At 34.1% G+C, this 19,836-nt stretch overlaps 3 protein-coding genes and 1 non-coding gene across 4 annotated transcripts; 1 reads left to right on the top strand and 3 right to left on the bottom strand.

The window, feature by feature from the left end:
- Window positions 1-30: 30 nt before the first annotated feature.
- On the bottom strand, window positions 31-6,022 carry LOC141289465 (uncharacterized). The gene is made up of 7 exons (XM_073821566.1): window positions 3,966-6,022; window positions 3,520-3,802; window positions 1,158-1,294; window positions 1,040-1,075; window positions 637-919; window positions 288-424; window positions 31-191 (listed from the first exon to the last, which is right to left on the bottom strand). Exons 1-7 carry the CDS (start codon window positions 4,030-4,032, stop codon window positions 178-180), a joined length of 957 nt encoding a protein of 318 aa, XP_073677667.1. The 5' UTR covers window positions 4,033-6,022; the 3' UTR covers window positions 31-177.
- abhd5b (abhydrolase domain containing 5, lysophosphatidic acid acyltransferase b) lies at window positions 6,017-9,841 on the bottom strand. The gene is made up of 7 exons (XM_073821563.1): window positions 9,776-9,841; window positions 9,250-9,335; window positions 8,767-9,175; window positions 8,527-8,675; window positions 6,504-6,615; window positions 6,228-6,414; window positions 6,017-6,150 (listed from the first exon to the last, which is right to left on the bottom strand). Exons 1-7 carry the CDS (start codon window positions 9,814-9,816, stop codon window positions 6,061-6,063), a joined length of 1,074 nt encoding a protein of 357 aa, XP_073677664.1. The 5' UTR covers window positions 9,817-9,841; the 3' UTR covers window positions 6,017-6,060.
- A 1,637-nt stretch (window positions 9,842-11,478) lies between these two features.
- Window positions 11,479-11,550, bottom strand: trnap-agg (transfer RNA proline (anticodon AGG)). Its single transcript has one exon. It is a non-coding gene; the product is annotated as a tRNA-Pro (tRNA).
- Window positions 11,551-12,700: 1,150 nt separating this feature from the next.
- Window positions 12,701-18,390, top strand: rpl14 (ribosomal protein L14). Its single transcript, XM_073822120.1, has 6 exons — window positions 12,701-12,750; window positions 14,181-14,282; window positions 14,403-14,497; window positions 15,223-15,322; window positions 18,129-18,182; window positions 18,292-18,390. Exons 1-6 carry the CDS (start codon window positions 12,748-12,750, stop codon window positions 18,355-18,357), a joined length of 420 nt encoding a protein of 139 aa, XP_073678221.1. The 5' UTR covers window positions 12,701-12,747; the 3' UTR covers window positions 18,358-18,390.
- The last annotated feature ends 1,446 nt before the right edge of the window (window positions 18,391-19,836 follow it).

The following is a 19,836-nucleotide window of genomic DNA, read 5'->3' as shown; positions in this document are numbered from 1 at the left end:
TTTTTTTCTCTTTTTTTATTCATGCAGAAAACAAAGGTTAACAATAAAGAACTGATTTAAAAAACTTTAAAGTGTATTTAAAACCCAGGGTTACTGAAAATAGGTTTACGCAATATTATGCTACATTTGAAGTCCTCTCTTTCTTTAAGGAACAGTGGACTGCGGTCTAACTTCATCTCATCCAACTTGAGCTGCCAATAAAATAAAAATAACAATAATAATAATATTATAACAATATATGCATTGTATTTATTTTTTAATTTTTTGAAATTATTTTTATATCTTACCTACAAACACCTGAACCTCACACAGCGTAAGTGTTTTTTTTTTCCCTGGTAGGAAAATGTTGACATATCGCCCCTCAATTGGCTCAAACATAAATGATTCTGTTTCTCCAGCTGGAATGAGCCCAATGGTTGCAGCCCTGTGAATACACACTTATGAACAGTATATAGCTTACAGTGATATAGTTATGACAGTGAATTTCACTTAATTGTAGAGGGCTCCAAAGTCGCAAAAATACACAAGCTACAGTTGCTTTAATTAATAGCTTCTACACTTGATCTATTTGCTTAAAAAAATAAAATAAAAAGCATTGCAAAGTTGTAAGAAGACAGAGAGTGAAACAACACTTACAACTTATTACTCTTGCAGTATTTTTCCAGGCTATTGCCGATACAGATCCGAGCACCTCCTATCCGTTCTGGACAACAGTCTTTACGATTAGTGATATTAACCCTGGTTATATTGTAGGATTTTTCCAAGTCAACTCTCCACCAGGGATCTTTCTCCTCTAAAGTGTGAGAGCAGGACCCGCCACTGTACATTGACTCTTCTTTGTCATCTATAGCATTTTCAGCATATCCTTGCTTATCGTAAGTGGAAGACTGCTCAGCTTTGCCTTGAGGAGCCTGATTTACTGTTCAACATCAAAAATGAAAAAAGAACAGTTACTTTATTTTGTTTTATTTCATTTTATGACTCTTACTAAATTACTATGAATATGTTGCCACTGATTCAGAGTAAAAAGAACACTCACTTGGAACAAAACAAATAGATTCGAGTTCCTCCTTTTCTGTTATTAAAAACAAACAAAATGAATATGTATCCACAACATATATTACAGAGTTTTCCTGTCTTCTCTAGCTGTTTCTTACCTGCAAATACCTCAACTTCACACAAAGTGAGAGCTCCCTTTTTCACAGGCAAAAAGATGTTGACATATCTCCCTTTAATAGACTTAATAAACGTATATGTTTCTGTGCCTTTAAGAGCAGTGGATAAAGTTGCAGCTCTGGAAATGCATAAATGAATGTGAAAGTGAAAACCAGAGGTCTCACAATTCACTACAGACATCTATCACACACAATAAAGGTAGCAAACAATCATTTCATTCAAAACAACAGATATTTTTAATTACATCTGATAGACATGATAAAACAATTGAAACATTTCGGTAACACTTTACAATACGTGTGCACAAATAAGCATTAATTCATGTTTAATCAGTACCGCCGCTCCCTATACGCAGAGTACGCAGTCTGCGTAGGGCACCAACTCCCAGGGGGGCCCCATCCCAGCTGCTCAAAAAAAAAAAAAAAAATCGTTTTTATATATTATAATAATAAATTAATATTAATAATATACATATACAAATAAACAAAAATATAAAAATATAAACTTATATTGCATTTTACGGTGAGCGCAGAGTTGGCTAGTAAGAACACGTGATGAAGCGCAGCATCTGTGCCGCGAAGCGCCCTCACCTCTGTTTACGGCTGCCTATTTGGCCAAAAATGATGATAATAATTAATGAACAATATGCCTGGTCCTGGAAAGAGACATCAACAGTCCGGCGCCGAGAAACGAAAAAAAAAAAAAAAGCCCAAGATTAAGCCCGTGCATCACTTTCAGGTGCGTTCATAATCCTGTGAAACTTTTTTTTTTTAATAATGTGTTTTAATGTCGGTAATAATTTCACGACTAAAGCATCTTTCTTAATATGAATACAAGCAGATCTAAGTAAAAACAGTGACTTAAAGTGCATTATATTAAAACGCAGAGGCAATTATGATTATTGATTAATAATGACCATATGGTGTCATTAAATAACAGTGTTAAAATACATAATCTAATACAAAATTAACAGTTTACATTACAATTTTAATAGAAATGCCTGAAAAGGGCACCAAATGCAGTTGTTACACTTACATGATGATCAAATTCCTTGTTTAATATTGACCAAACGTTTAAAATATCCACATAATCTTTCTTATAATTTCCTCAACAAAAAAATGTGGACATCATAACCCTTGTCTGCTTTATTGTCAAAGTCTGCTTTATTGTAAATTTTGAACTTTGGAAAGCTCCAGCAGATGACAGTGTTAATTTTATTTCAGTTTATTATTGTTTATTTTATTAAGATTTCACATTTTAAAAAGTTTTATTTAAAGTGTAATTTTAGTTGTTGTTTTTCTGTAGAGATACAATTGTAATTTATAAATGAAACAATTTATTTGTGTAATTACTTTTATTTGAATAAAGTTATATTTTGGCCCCTATAGTAGGTGTTTTTATATTATTTTATTTTATTTTTACTTCCGTAATATTTGGGGGAGGGGGCACAAAAGTAAAATTTTGCTTAGGGCACCCATTTGGCCAGCAGCGGCCCTGTGTTTAATTAATGCACAGATAATCACAAGTTAATGAAGAACTAAACAATTTATTAATGATTACTACATCAGCAACTAATGAACATTCTATATGATTCATAGATTAAGTAATCAATACATTGTTATTAGTTAATTGTGCCATAATGTATTAATTCCCTAATAACTTATTTTATCAACTAATAGTGCAAATTCATGTGTTAGTTACTACAGTGGTCAAAGCTATGTACTTCAACTTCCAGTTGTCTGCTTTAATTACTCATTAGCTAATGATTTGCAGAGATATCATAATGTTATGACTTTACTTATTGAGGCACAAAACTATTAGCTAATTGTTATATAATATGTCATTGTGGTTATGATATAGAATTAGTCAGTTATGCGCCTTAATGTGTTGAAGCCATGCATTTAAACTTCCAGTTGTCTGCTTTAATTAATCATTAGCTAATGATTTGCAAAGATATCATTATGTTATGACTTTACTTACTGGGGCACAAAAATATTAACTAATTGTTAAGTAATATAGTTATAGCTAATGATTAATTAAAGCAGACAACTGGAAGTTTAAATGCATGACTTGAACCCATTTTGCTAATTAACACATGAATTTACACTATTAGTTAATAAAATTGGTTACTAGGGAATTAATACATTATGACACACTTAATTAATAACAATTTATTTATTACTTAATCTATGAATCATATAGAATGTTCATTAGTTGCTGATGTAGTAATCATTAATAAATTGTTTAGTTCTTCATTAACTTGTGATTATCAGTGCATTAATTAAACATAAATTAATGCACATGTGTGCACACGTATTGTAAAGTGTTACCAACATTTCTTACCGTTCATTCCTGTTTCCGTTGTTTTCCAGGCTGTTACCTATACGTATCTCAGCTCCTTTAATTCGTTCTTCGCAACAGTCTACACGAGTGGTGATGATAACTTTGCTGACACTGTAGACATCTTTGAGGTCGACTCTCCACCATGGGTTAGGCTCAAAATCAGTGTGAGTGCATGAGCCCTTCATGTAATCTGTCTCTTTGTTTCCATCTACTGCATGTTGAGCATCTCCCAGTTCGTGGCCTAAGGAGGACTGAACAGCTTTGGCTTCGAAAGCAAGATTACCTGTTCAGTGTAATATAAAAGTGATTAAAATGTCATCATAAGTTTTCACTAATCACTGTTAAGTAAAGTAAATTAATATCATCCATTACTAAACAAGGTAATCACAATCAATACAGAGCTTCTCAGATTTTTGGCATTTTCACTTGTATTATTCTATACTTACCTGTCAAATGAGCAATGCACAGCACAGGAAAAAGTGAGAGCAACAAAATCACAAGTACACCCATCATGATCTAAGATATAATACAACACATGAACTCACCATCAGGAATTGTTTTCTGTGTCTCATCCTCATTTAGTTATTTTAGTCAGTGTATTTTTTGCCACTGATTGTGTGTTATAGATGATCAAATATACCACAACAGCTTAACTTAATAGTTTGATATCTAAACTATAAGTCAAATATGTTCACTGTGATGATCCTTACCTGTCTGTCCTCTGTTTAAATGTGTTTAAACAGATCAGTATGGATGAGTGTACTGATCTTTATATGTGTGGTTTCTTCTGTGCTCTTCTAAGTGTCTGTACATGTTTCGCAAAATCAGATAAATGATTTCAAATTACTCACTCCTGTTGGCAAACACCCACTTGTATTTCATCAAATGAGGTCAAAATTACATTTTAATTTCGCAATTGAACATGTGTCAGTTGAAGAATGCCACGTTTGTTTTTCTTATCTGTACAAGCTGTATTGTTTCACCAGAGCGCCAGTTACATGCAGAAAAATTGCTAAATGTTGTAGGATCCTATAAACTTGTGTATTCTCAGAGGTCGTTCCATCTAATGCACTCAAGCAGATCACAACACAAGTTATAAATAGGCTACTTTATTTTACAATCAATTACAAGAAAAATAGTGCGTTAATGTTTTTGTCTTATATTTACAGTTGAGGTCAAAAGTTTACATGCACCTTGCAGAATCTGTAAAATGTTAATTACTTTAACATTTTAAAATAGGTGGGATCATACAAAATTCATGTTATTTGTTTATTTAATACTGACCTGAATGAGATATTTTACATAAAAGATGTTTACATATAGTCCACAAGAGAAAATAATACTTGAATTTATAAAAATTACCCCATTTGATTCGTGATACCGTGTTCTTTCCTGAATGATCCACAGCTGTTTTTATTTTTTATTAATTTTTTTGTAGTGACAGTTGTTTGTAAGTCCTTTATTAGCTAAAACTGTCCGCTCTTCCTCAGACCATTCTCTGGTTTTTCAGCATTTTTGTGTATTTGAACCCTTTCCAACAATGACTATGATTTTGTTTGACAACTTTTGTTGGACAACCGAGGGACTCATATGCAACTATTACAGAAGGGAAAACGGTGGATTAAAAGAAAATGTTATCTTTTCTGGGAAATGTATGTAGCTTCTGACAGGCAGTACTAAATAAAAAAATATGATATTTAGGTAAAATAAGAAAAATGTACACATCCTCATTCTATTCAAAAGTTTACACCCTGGCTCTTATTGCATTATTTTTCCTTCTGGAGCATCAGTGAGCATTTGAACCTTCTGTAATAATTGCATATGAGTCCCTCGGTTGTCCTACAAAAGATGTCATACAAAATCATAGTCATTATTGGAAAGGGTTCAAATACACAAAAAAAGCTGAAAATCCAAGAATTTGTGGGACCTGAAGGATTTTCTGAAGAACAGCAGGCAGATTAACTGTTCAGGACAAACAAGGTACTCATGAACAACTATCACAAAAAAAAAAACAAAAAAAAAAAAACACACAGCTGTGGATCATTCAGGTAACAACACAGTATTGAGAATCAATCGTATGTAAACTTTTGAACGGGGTCATTTTTATAAACTCCACTATTTTTTTCTCTTGTGGACTATGTAAAGGTATTTTATGCAAATTATCTTATTCAAGTCAGTACTAAATAAAAAAACCAATATGCATTTTCTATAGTCCCTCTTATTTTGGTAAAATAATTAACATTTAGCAGATTCTGCAAGGTCTATGTGATCTTCTGACCTCAACTGTACATCATAGGCCTATATAATAAAGTTTAGCGAGAGTGTTTTTTTCTGTATGTGAAAATGTGAAGTGATATTGATTTTATATAGCATTCTAATAAACAATAAGTTTATATTTTGTTTCACCAAAAAATAGTTCCTGTCCGCACTAAGTAAACTATTGTTCAGTCTTTATTACAAAAGACTTGGGTTTATATTTTCTCTCCGCCATGCACCTTTCCCCCTCAGTTTTTTTTCTCTCTTATTCATCCTTCCCATTGATTATGTGCCAGACATGCATATCTTGAGCAGAGCCTGGTTGAAGTCCTCTGTTTGGTCCGCAAATACGTAGTGACCTGCTCCCTGAATGACCTTGAAGGAATTAAGAAGAAAAGCATAACTGTGGGTTTTAAATGGGAAAACAATTTTTTCACTGAAATCAAACTTACTACGATTTCTGTGGGTGAGTTGGGTCTCATTTCTTGAATGGCTTTTCCTGATTGGCCATCGATGCGGGAACGCGAGCCATAGATGAAGGTCATGGGAAGAGAGGGACTGATCATCTCCACTCGGTCCATCATGGGGTGCTGAGGCCAGCCGTATGGGATTGTCATGTTTTTAAATGCTGTCTCACTACTGCCCAATCACAAGACAAAGTTGTAAACATTTTTTATTTCTGTCTGTTAGGTCAGAAAGCAGCTATTCCACTTGGGTTCGCGGTTTACCTGGCCATTTGTGCATTTACATGGTATATGTAATCGGCCACCGTGTCATCAGCAAATACAGAAGCGTATTTCTGCTTAAAATCTGATCGCAAAAGCTGTAGCAACAAAGGACCTGAAAGAGAAATACATTCATAAAGAAAGATCATTTGCCATTCTACGGAAGATTTCCAAATCAGGATAAAACATTATGGTCACACTTTATATTAGGTGGCCTTAACTATTATGTACTTACATCAAAAAATAAGTACAATGTACTTAATGTGGTCATATTGCATTGCAAAACACTTTTGCTTCTATTAAGGTGGGATATGGGTAAAGTTAGGGACAGGTTTGGTGGTATGGATAGGTTTAAAGGTGGGTTAGGGTGTAAGGGTTAGTTCAACAGTGGTAATTAGAGAAATTAATTTCAAATGTAATTACATATAGGTTTTAAAAAATATATAAATACAATGTAAAAACATATATGTACACAATAAGTGCATTGTACCAAATGATTCATTTAAATGTAAGTACATAGTAGTTAAGGCCACCTAATGTAAAGTGGGACCAAAATTATTTCTCGTGATGACCTTACATCTTGCGATATTACTTTATGCACCTTATTCTTTAATGCGGAAGTAAGCATATGGATGACACTTCCAGTTTATTAGCCGCTATAGGGAAATAACGAGAAGAATAGAGGGTTTGCACTCACATCACGGTTTGGTCAGTTACCCGGATGAGCAGCCATATGGCCTAATGGTTGGGGGCAGCCGTGGCCTAATGGTTAGAGAGTCGGACTTGTAACCCAAAGGTTGCGGGTTCGAGTCTCAGGTCCGGCAGGGATTGTCAGTGGGGAAGGTGAATAACCAGCACTCTCTCCACCCTCAATACCACGACTGAAGTGAGTCCCTTGAGCAAGGCACCGTACCCCCAACTGCTCCCCGGGCGCCGCAGCAATGGCTGCCCACTGCTCCAGGTGTGTGTTCACGGTGTGTGTGTGTTCACTACTGTGTGTGTGCACTTGGATGGGTTAAATGCAGAGCACAAATTCCTAGTATGGGTCACCATACTTGGCCTCACTTCACTTCCTTTCCTTTCCATATTGGAGATACTCAGATGTAAACAACAGCATGGATTGCACGGTTAATGTACTACTGAATACTTTGTTCTGCTAATTTATGCTGTTTGAACCACAGAAAAAAGGTGCATGCTGCTAAATCATATAAAGAAGGACTAAGGAGTAAGCAGCAAAGAGCACAATATTTTGACCAACTAAAGTTAATAGGTGGTAAAGATATGTACAAGCAGTATTAATTAAAATATTAGCCTAATATTTCACCTACCTGACCAGAAATTACAAGAACAAACACTAATGTTGTTAAGATTCTTGCTCTGGAAATCCTGGTTTAGTTTAGCCAGCCACAAAAATCTTTTGTTCCTCAGACAGTTTTTGTACTCTTCTCCTTGGTGTGTTACAACTTTTGGCAGTCTATACTACTCCAAATGTTTTTCCGGTCCGGCTGATTAGTACAGCCCAAAACATGACCATTTTTAGCAGCAATAATTAGTAAAATATGCGAGTTTCATTCGATTCGATTGAGTGACATTTTTTACGTTCCAGTGTTATTTTAGTATTATTTACATTCTGTTAGTATTTATTAATATTTTTCGAATATTTTTCATTTAATCATTTATTTTTTTAAGATTAATTTTTGCCCCTTTTTTTGCCTTTATTGTGATAAGACAGATCAGAAATGACAGGAAGCGAAGCGGGAGAGAGAGATAGGGGGCGGGATCGGGAAAGGTCCTCGAGACGGGATTTAAACACGGGACGCCCGGAATGCTATGAGGCTATTGGCGCCGACTTAATCATAGTTTTAAAAAATATATAATTTTTTTTAGTTAGTTGTCACAGCATTTTTATTTAAGTTTTAGTTTTTCATTTAATATTTATATTTAGCTTTTTCAGCTGTATTTTATTAACTGAAAATGATTTTTAACTGTTTTAGTTTTAGTTAATGATAATAAAACTGTTTCATACCCAGCGGGCCAGCAAGCCTAAGCAGACCAAGAGGGTTAAATGGATTCATTGCTGCCCCAAATACTTTAATCCAGATTGGAACCCAATTCTCCTGAACATTTGGCCTTGCTGCAAAACCCCATGGCTCCACCAACACCAAGTGCTTCAATCTGTTACAAAAGAATCATTATAGTAGACATTCTATAGCACGATTCGGTATTGCTAAAATGTTAATTTAATTTCAAACACACACAAACAGACCTGTGAGGATATTTGAGGGCATATGCGGTAGACACATATCCTCCAAGATCATGGCCCAGAAGAATCATATGTTCCAAACCTTCTGCTTTTCTCCAGTCCTCCAGGCTTTCGACAAACTGCTCCTCTGCATCCTTGGCATCCTTGCCGAAAATCGGTCGACTGCTGCGTCCAAAACCCAACAGGTCCAGTGCGAACACGGGCCGTCCATCCTGTGCAAGGGTGGGTAGGTTTTTTACCCACAGACCCACTCCACCTCCAAAACCATGTAGTAGCACCAGTGGGACCGGATGGTGTTGAACCCCAGAGGTTAAGAGGTCAGGTGAGCGTTCTCTTTCATTAAAGCCAAGAGTCCATATGTAATTGCCATTAGATATGGGAACATATCCTTTAGTAAACTTCACTCTGATGGCTGAAAACACAGAGAGATGTTGAACGGTTTGTATGAGAATCAGAAACCTATCATTGCACATGCAGTATTCTTACGTTTCAGGATTTTGTCTTCTGCTTTTATTAGATGGGAGAGCGAGGTGGGACACCAGGACGGCAACCAACTGGAGATCCACCATGACCTGTGATATACAGTGAACAGATACTAGAATTACTCTGTTTTTCATTTATTTCGCAATTCTTTCTCATCATTCTTCTCTTATGTCACAACATTCTGTCTAACATTCAGAACTATGGGCCCATGGGTGTTTCACAATATGATTAGCATGATCCCTACTTATATTTATCTTTTATTTATTTATCAAATATTTTCTATTCTAATTAAGGAGTTCTATTTTTAAAATCAACATTCCTAAAATTCTAAAATTACAATATATGTATACAAATAAATAAAAACTAATACCCCCTTCCAAAAATATTGTTAACATTATACCAACCAAAAGCAAGTTGAAAATTTTAATAATTGTAATAATTGTTAAAAAAAGAAAAAATTCTACTCACATGAAGTAACATTTTTGTCTTCTATCTCTTTATTTCATAAACACACATATATACAGCTTACCTTCTTTGTGTAAGTACAAATTCCTCTTGATCTGTTCTCATAGTTCCTCATGTATTGGCATCACTGTCATATTATTTTTGTGAGAAAGAGGACTGAAACACAGGCTGTGCAAATAGGGAAGTGGTCAAAGAAGATCCCCAAGGGCCAAACATGCACCTCTCACCCACTCTTGGTTAGAGCGCATTTTCATTTATGGCTGATAGAGGTCACATATCTAGTGTTATACAGTACTTTTGCAGCTTCGCAAATTATATACCGTACTGGTCAAAAGTTTGGGATCAGTAAGATCTTTTAATGCTTTTTAAATACTTTCCTTATGCTCATCAAGGCTGCATTTATTTGATCAAAAATGCAGTATAAGCAGTAATGCTGTAAAATATTATTACAATTTAAAGTAACAGTTTCTATATCAATATACTCTGGAATATAATTTATTCCATTGATGGCAAAGATGGATTTTCATCAGCCATTACTACAGTCTTCAGTGTGACGTGAGCTATTAGAAATCATTCTAATGTGTTGTAAACACTGTTTTGGAAACTTTTGTATACTTTTTCAGCATTACTTAATGAATAAAAAGTTAAAAAGAACAGCATTTATTCAAAATAGAAATCTATGAAATACACTACTATCTAAAGTTTTTGAACAGTAATTTTCTGCTCACCAAGCCGGCATTTATTTGATCCAAAATACAGAGAAAGAATTAATATTATGAAATGTTTTTACTATTTAAAATAACTGTTTTGTTATTTGAATATGTTTTAAAATGTAATTTATTTCTGTGATGCAAAGCTGAATTAAGTGATCCTTCAGAAATCATCCTATGCTGATTTGCTGTTCAAGAAACTTTTGTTATTATTATTAATATTATCAATATTTAAAACAGTTAAGTACATTGAGCACAGGATTCTTTGAAAGATGCAAACATCAGCATTTATCTGAAATATTTCAAATAAATCCTGTTCTTCTGAACTTTCTATTCAGTTCTTCAATTCTCAAATTCTACTCAGCTGTCTTCAACATAATAATAATAATAAATGCTTTTTTGAGCAGCAAATCAGAATATTAGAATGATTTCTGAAGGATCATGTGACTGGAGCAATGATGCTAAAAATCAGCTTTAAAATCACATGAATATATATATATAGGCTATATATATTTAAAGAAAACAGTTATCTTAAATAGTTAAAATATTTCCAAATTGTACTGTTTTTGCTGTACTTTGAATCAAATAAATGCAGCCTTGGTGAGCAGAAAGGACTTAAAAACATTAAAAAACTTGGTAGAGTGATTGGTAGAGTAAATTTATACTAGTTTTATTTACAAAGGAAAGATTTCTATTTTGAATAAATGCTGTTCTTTTTTTCGCCAAAGAATCCTAAAATAATATAACACATTCCCAAAAAATTTTAAAAAATAACAGTCTAATGGTTGACTCATTTTCAGCTTTGCCACCACAGAAATAAAATATATTTTAATGTATATTAAAATATAAAACCGTTATTTAAAAGTATTTCACAATATTACTGTTTTTACTGTATTTTGGATAATTTTATGGTTGGAAAACCAACTAACATCAATGTGGAACATATAATTTGAAACATAGTTTTTATTATTTAAATGAATACCATAATTTTAATTTATTATTATTTAACTGCCCCTGTTGTGACAGTGATGAGCATTTGAAGCATGTGAAAAAGGGAGGGCTCGTCCGGGATTTGAACCCGGGACCTCTCGCACCCTAAGCGAGAATCATACCCCTAGACCAACGAGCCAGCTGTTTGGACCTCTGGAACAATTTTCTTTCAGCACAAACCTGCCACGTTTAATGTAAAAGTTGTATTTACGTGTAACTGAGACTGTTGTGACGGTTGCTTGTTACTACCACCCAGCGGTCACACACTAAACTGCGTTCATTGGAAGCTGTCAGTACACGATCCGGGATGCCTGCACGATCCTTCCGCGCATGCGCATAATGACGTTTCCCCAGATTTATTTGTAGTTCTTTGTAAATGCAGATTATGTTCCTTATTGTCTTCTGTAAACACAATTGAAGGGATTATTTTCCTCATTTAGATTATATAGATGTATATTAGCCTATATAGACCCTTACTAATACAAAATTACTCAATTTAAAGTTAACTAAAATTAGCAGCCTTTAATAAAAAAACGACACAAACCGTCTTTGACAATACAACTGACCTCAGATTGAAACAAGGCAAGTTAAGTAGGCCTAATGCATACATATTAATATTACACGTATACACATTAAGAATAATTCAAACATTGTTACAATGATATTACAAAGACATTCCAACAAACGCATATAAGCAAAGCATCTAAATACATGTTTTTTTTAAATACCTCTGTATAATATTTCAGGAATCTTAGTTTTTTTTATTCTTTATAAGATGAAGAGACTTTTTAGTTCAATTTTAAAAAGAAGATGCGGAACTATTTGCACATTTTTGTTTGTGAATGAAAAATGTACCATATAAAATAAAATAAAAAATAGTATGTTCCGGGGGGGGGGGGGGGGGGGATTTTTAGAATTATTATAATAAAAAATAATGTCTTTTAAACTAGTTCGGATATTTCAAGTCGTTTGAACAGTTTGTATCAAACAATTTGGGCCATTCATAATTACGACATCACATGATCATCAATGATATACGAACAATGTCCGTGTATATATGATGTGCAGCCTTTATACTTAAACTTGCCTGTATTGTTTCTGTTAATAAAAATAAATAAAAAGACACTGTCACCGCACATTCGTGGATTTGTATAAGATAAACAGTTAAAAAATGTAAATAAACAGCTGCAATACAACATTTCCCTAAATAATACACATTTTATCCTCTTCCACTCCTACACGTTTGTAGACACCGCGCATGCTCAGTACTCAAACGGAAGGCTCTTCACTTCAGAGCGGAAGCCCCGTAATCCTTTTTCTACCACGGTCTGCCATCATGGTGAGTGAACTCACGTACGCTGAGTCTAAAATCAACAAAATATGGTGTTTTTTGAAATCTTACAGACCAAGAAAGCATCGGAAACGTATTTTAATAACACAACGACCCCACATAAAGTATGATTGTAGTATAAGTGAACCTTTTAGCGCTATCGGCGAGAAATTGATGTCGAGACATGTCTCGAAACAACGTGGTGGAGTGGATTAGGCCGGAGTTACCGGAGTCTACAAACATGTCAGCCGTTAGACTGAAGACTCGCGTTTTATATTTAATTACCATCAAACGGTGCTGAAGTACCGAAGACTCAAAGATGAATGCGTTTTATAACTGGAATCGTGTGCTGCGTTCAGTCTCGTTCATATGGAGGCATGTGTGATCGTTCAGCGGGACAGATGTAATGTGGATATAAAGCTAGAGACTTTGGGAAAGGGAGACACTTGGGATAATATACTCAAAGTCAGATAAATACTCGGGAATTAAACAGTTGAATACGCACAAAACAATGTCAGTCGTTACGCTACCACTCAAAAGTTTCTGAAAAGCAAGATTTTTTTGATGTTGAAGTCTCTTCTGCTCACCAAGCCAGCATTTATTTGATTTAAAGTACAACAAAAACAGCAAAATTTTGAAATGTTTTTAGTCTAAAACAAGTTTTCTATTTGAATATATTTTAGAATGTAATTTATTTCATTCAATTGATTTCAAAGCTGAAGTTTTAGCATCATTACTCCAGTCACATGAGCTTTCTGAAATCATTTTGATATTCCGATCTTCGGCTCAGAAACATTTGTTGAAACAGCTGAGTAGTATTTTTTTCAGGTTCGTTTGATAAATAAAAAGTTTAGAAGAACAGTCTGGAATGGAAGTCTTTTGAAACATTGTTAATGTCTTTATCATTACTTCTGATCAATTTAAAGCATCCTTGCCAAATAAAATTATTATTTTCTATAATTTATTTCCCCTTCAGAAATTTATACTGACTCCAAGCTTTTAAGTGGTATAGTGTATAATCTTATGCTTTCTTTTCATCAAGAATCCTGAAAAAATTTACCTAACTATTTTAAATATTGATAAGTTCTTGAACAGCAAATCAGCTTATTATAATGATTTCTGAAGAATCGTGTGACACTTAAGACTGTAATGATGCTGAAAATTTAGCTTTGATCACAGGAATAAATACAATTTTAAAACGCATTCAAATAGAAAGCAGTTATTTTAAATAATAAAAATATTTCACAGTATTACTTGTGCTGTATTTATGGATCAAATAAATGCAGGCTTGGTGAGCAGAAGAGACTTTAAAAAAAAAAAAAATTTTAAAAATCTTACTGTTCAAAAACTTTTGACTGGTAGTGTGTATATGTTGAGAATAACTTTGAACTGGAAATGCATTAATACTCATCTCCTGTTTTCTCTATATTAATTTTCAGGTGTTCAAGCGCTTTGTCGAGATCGGCCGCGTTGCCTTCGTTGCTTTCGGTCCTAACGAGGGCAAACTGGTGGCAATTGTAGATGTCATTGACCAAAACAGGGTGAGTTTTGAAAACGGCTATACTTTATGTGAAGCGTTCAACCTTCATTTCACATTAAAAAGCTTAATGAAAACATGTCATGTCGGAGTCGTAACTAAAGTTGTTTTAAATTGTCTTCAGGCACTGGTAGATGGCCCATGCACTGAAGTGAAGAGACAGGCTATGCCATTCAAGTGCTTGCAGCTCACTGACTACGTCATCAAAGTACCTCACAGGTGAGTTTGCTGGTTTCATTGTAGTAGTATTTCATAATCAGTGGGCCATCTGTCATCATAATCATGGTAATCTTAATTGTGACCTGGACCACAAAATTAGTCATAAGGGTCAATTTTTTTGAAATTTAGAGAATTGAGATTTATACATCATCTGAAACATTAATTAATGAGCTTTCTGTTGATGTACTGTTTGTTGGGATAAGGCAATATTTGAAAATCTGGAATCTGAGGGTGCGAAAAAGTCTGTTTTTAGCAATGCAAATTACTAATTAAAAAAATAGGTTTTGATGTATTTAGGTTAGGAAGTTTAAAAAACATCTTCATGATACATGATCTTTACTTAATATCCTAATAATTTTTGACAAGAAAAATAATTATTAATTTTGACTCATACAATGTATTTTTGCTACAAATATACCCATGCTACTTATGACTGGTTTCGTGGTCCAGGGTCTTGTTAACATTTATTTTAAAACTTGTTTTTGGTTTTTATTGAGGTGCCTTTTAGTATAAAATCTCTTTAAATATATTCGTGCTTTCATATTTAAGTCTCCATTCAACTTCATGTGTACTAGATGATTGGAATGTAGAGAAATATCAAATGTTGGCTAACTTTTTTTTTTTTAATGAGAAATTTGTCACTCTTGGTGGCATTTTTGTCCTGAGCACTAGTTAATTTGTCAATTTCAATTGATCATAACCACCTCTGTTTTGTTTGGTTTCAGTGCCCGTCAGAAGTACGTGAGGCGTGCCTGGGAAAAGGCAGAAATCAACAAGAAGTGGGCAGAAAGCAGCTGGGCCAAGAAAATTGAGGCTAGAAAGAAGGTATGCAACAACATACAGAGCCAGTTGTGAGGTCTCTTGCATTTATGCACATTTCGTTACCTTAGAATTATAAGGTTCTATCTGCATTCTGAGCACTTTCGAAATATAGAGCTTCAAAGTTTTTGCGTTCCATAGACTTCTGTAGATAGAACCATTTTTGTTTTTTTTAAAAAAGGCCCCAAATGTACATAGCTTACAAAAGAAACATCAAATAATGTAAATAAGTTGTCACAGAATAAGAATATGTGAATAATTAAATTGATAAAAATGTACGGTGACAATTTGTTAGATGGATGAAGATTGTTTGTATTGTGAATAAATGGTATCTTTTAGTAGGGATTGGCGATATGGACTTAAAAATTGATCACGATAAATTTTGGTATTTATTGCGATAATTATCATTTCTATTTTTACACAGAATAGGGTTTTGAGCATTACTGAGTACACACCTAATGTAATGGCTTTTTAATTCATGCTGGAAGCCAGAGGGCGCCCTTGCGCAGAAACGCCACATATAAAGGCAGAAGTAATTGCCCCAGGAAATCTCTAATCCAGTTATCGCTGTAGCTGAATGAAACGCAGATAGAGAAATTTTAACTCAGGAAACTTAAAGGCAATTAACATACAATTGCTGCAATATATGATTTGTCTGTGTTCTTCGACCGATCTTGGGTATTTTTTTTATAAGGATAAACTATATAATGCAATACTAATCGACATAGCCTTTATAATACTATAAAGTAAGGTGACCAGATTTTTTTTTTTTATGAAACCCGGGGACATTTCCTAGTTAAGTGGTCAAAATAGCACTGAAATGATCTATGAATTAAAAAAACAGGGACAATATTTATTTTAATTGTTGGGGGTTCCATATATTAATATCATAATTGATAATTACAGTGATGTTTGAGGATCAAACTTACTCTAGTTTAATACAATAGTCAATAGTAACTTGCAAACATCAAAACAGTAGAATAATAACAAAATTATGGCTTATGGAACATGAGAATGTTATTTTCAAACTGTATTTAAGATTTTCACAACTGTGAGTCGCCTACAATAATTATAACTTTTTTAATTTTATGTTTATGCTTTTGGACTTTTTTTTTTTTTTCTCAATCCCAAAATCAGGCTTATTAGTGAGCATTTTAGGCTCATTTTGACCACAACGTATGTGCTTTGTAAATGTAATTGAGCATACTTATTTATTTAATGTTTAATATGAATTTGAATCATATTGTGACATTTATAGCTATATACTGAAAGCAGCAATAGATTTACCTCAGATCTTGAAAATAAATTTAGGCAAACATATGTTAAAGGAACACTCCACTTTTTTTGGAAATAGGCTCATTCTCCAACTCCCCCCGAGTTAATAAGTTGATTTTTACCGTTTTGAAATCCATTCAGCCGTTCTCCTGTTCTGGCGATATCACTTTCAGCATAGCTTAGCATAGATCATTGAATCCTATTAGACCAATAGCATCGCGTTCAAAAATGACCAACGAGTTTCCATATTTGTTCTATTTAAAACTCGACTCTTCTATAGTTATATCGTGTACTAAGACCGGTGGAAATGCAAAGCTGCGAGTTTCTAGGCTGATAAGATTAGGAACTATACTTCCATTCCGGCGTAATAGTCAAGGAAGTTTGCTGCCGTAATATGGATGCAGCAGGCGGAGTATTATCAGAAATTAGTTCCCAGCTAGTTTAGCATTTGCACATGTGCTGCGTGGTATTACTGCTCCTGCTTCAGCCATATTACGGCAGCAAACTTCCTTGACTATTACGCCGGAATGGGAGTGTAGTTCCTAATCTTATCAGCCTAGAAAATTGAAGCTTTGCATTTCCACCGGTCTTAGTACACGATATAACTACAGAAGAGTCAAGTTTTAAATGGGACAAATATCGAAACTCATTTTTGAACGCGATGCTATTGGCCTCATAGGATTAAATGATCTATGCTAAGCTATGCTAAAAGTGATATCGCCAGAACAGGGGAACGGCTGAATGGATTTCAAAACGGTAAACCTCAGCTTATTAACTCGGGGGGAGTTGGAGAATGAGCCTATTTCCAAAAAAAGAGTGTTCCTTTAAAGCTGTGAACATGACAGAGATGGTATAGTCGTATGTAGTAGTGTTTTTTTTTTTTTAATGTTAAAAGTACTTCATATTTATGAATTAGATTATAAACTTGTCCATTTTGTACTTTGTTCTTCTGCGCTTCTGAATGGCTGTGATATCTGAGTGATTGTCATGTTGTGTGTAGTTAGGACATGGTGTAATTGATTAGTTTATTTTTATGTTGTTTATATTGGATCATACCCAGCGCCCTCTGCTGTTGAAAATAATCACAGTCATACGATTAACAGCTGGCTAAATTAGTCGGGCTTTTACAGTGTATTTGCAGGGTGTTTTGAGCACGCTGTAAAACGGGTACATTTCTGGAGACAGCTCCAGTCAGGGACACAACTGGTCAACCTACTATAAAATAGTATTATTTCTGCCTCATTCTTTAATATAAAGCCACGTCTGATCACAAAACATTATTTCAAACACTTGACTATGTTATGAAGTTAATGTGGATAAAAAGTGAATAAATTATATCTTTGTTGGACAGCAGGTTTACACATGCAAAACTGTGTCACACACTACTATTACATTTATTCAAGGCTCAGACCAATTTTTTGTCACACTGTAACAGTCCTGACCAAACCAGTTCCAGATTGCGTCTTGGGATATTTGCAACATGCTAGACAGTGATCCTTTTCGTTTTTTTCTTACAATGCCAATTTTCTTTTAACAGAGGGCCGCAATGTCTGACTTTGATCGCTACAAGGTGATGAAGGCCAAGAGAATGGTATGTTTTGTTGGACTGTAGTACAAAAATAACCTGTGGTGTGTATATGATGCTGCAGTGTCTGAAGATATGATTACAAGTTAACCTGTTTCTTTTTTTGTCTTTGCAGAGGAACAGGATCATCAAGGGAGAGTTGAAGAAGCTCCAGAAAGCTGAAGCACAGAAGAAAAAATAAACTCTTGAATAAACGTGATTGACTCTATTCTGACTTTTGTGTACGTTGTTTTTTTTTTTTGTCAATTCCTATGGATGGATTTTTGCACTGAGTAAAAGGTTTCTTTAATTTGTGTATACAAAATTATGTTTGCACTGTTCTTGAGCTAGTGTGTATAGAGTGTAACATCAATACAGTGGTAATGTATTGGGTGTCATGAATGGAAACTTGGAACGTTTGTTAACATTTTTAATGCAGTTATTAATCTCAATATTAATATAAATTAGATTTTTAGTCCACAGTAATGTAAAAATCTATTAGTGAACCATTGCTATGAAAAATATAATTTGAAAGCAGAAGTAGCATGTTAGTTAATCATTCAACTAATGCAGTTGGTAACCTTTTGGAAATTCAAATACCGGGCAGTCAATCATCATAAGCTCTGCCTCTCCACCAGGAGTAATCGGGATCGGAGATTCCACTGAATCAGCAGTAGGTGGCGCTATGGGAAAATATTTCCATTGTTAACAGTTTTTATAAATTTTATAAAGATAGATTTATAAAGACCAAGTTATGAAAATGTAAAGAAAATTGTTAAAACATTTCCTTATTTAAAACAGGGTTTATTTAAAGACTAAATAGAATTTAGGGAATACCTTGAATGGACCACAATATGTCAATAAGATCTCTAAATATAAATGTCTTGTATTAGCAATGTTTAGAGTTTGAAATTGCAATTTCTGCATGATCTCTACTACATTTTAATTAATTTAGCAAAAAACAGACTTTATACCTCGGCTCTCAACCACTAGAATTTGGAAATAACTTACCATCATATAACTTACTTACTGTTCCTTCTGATCACATAGGAAAAAACTTTTAACCTAAGTTAACAAACTTGTCCATGTGTTTCTTTCTTCAGTCAAAAAGAAATTAAAGTTTGAGGAATTCCAATGGTGGCCAACTGGTTGACGGTCCAAATTAGTTTCAATGCAGCTTCAAAAATCACATTTCGCTATCCCATACGAGAAATATGGATCTTTTCTAAAAAATACAAACATCTATACTTTTTATCCACAAATGCTCGTCTTGCACTAGCGCGACCTCATGCATTACGTGATCATGCACGCGTGACATAGGCAGAAGTACCGACTAAGAGTGAACATGCAAAGTCAAATGCTTTTTACAAAAATGGCAAAAAAATAAAAAAAATGCTGGAAAAAGTTGGAGAAGACATTAGATTTTCACCCTATCCTACCTTTTTGAACCCGAGTACACAAAAAGACAAAGAACTAACTGTGCGTGACTTTTTTCAATGTAATGTTGCATAATGCGTGAATACTTGTGCATCGCAGAGGTTTCTTTAATTTGTGTATACAAAATTTTGTTTGCACTGTTCTTGAGCTAGTGTATAGTGTAACATCAATACAGTGGTAATGTATTGGGTGTCATGAATGGAAACTTGGAACGTTTGTTAACATTAATGGATTTTTAATGCAG

The sequence above is a fragment of the Garra rufa genome, chromosome 17, assembly GCF_049309525.1.
Source record: "Garra rufa chromosome 17, GarRuf1.0, whole genome shotgun sequence".
In the NCBI taxonomy this organism is placed as follows: Eukaryota; Metazoa; Chordata; class Actinopteri; order Cypriniformes; family Cyprinidae; genus Garra; species Garra rufa.
This window is presented reverse-complemented; position numbering and strand designations above follow the sequence as displayed.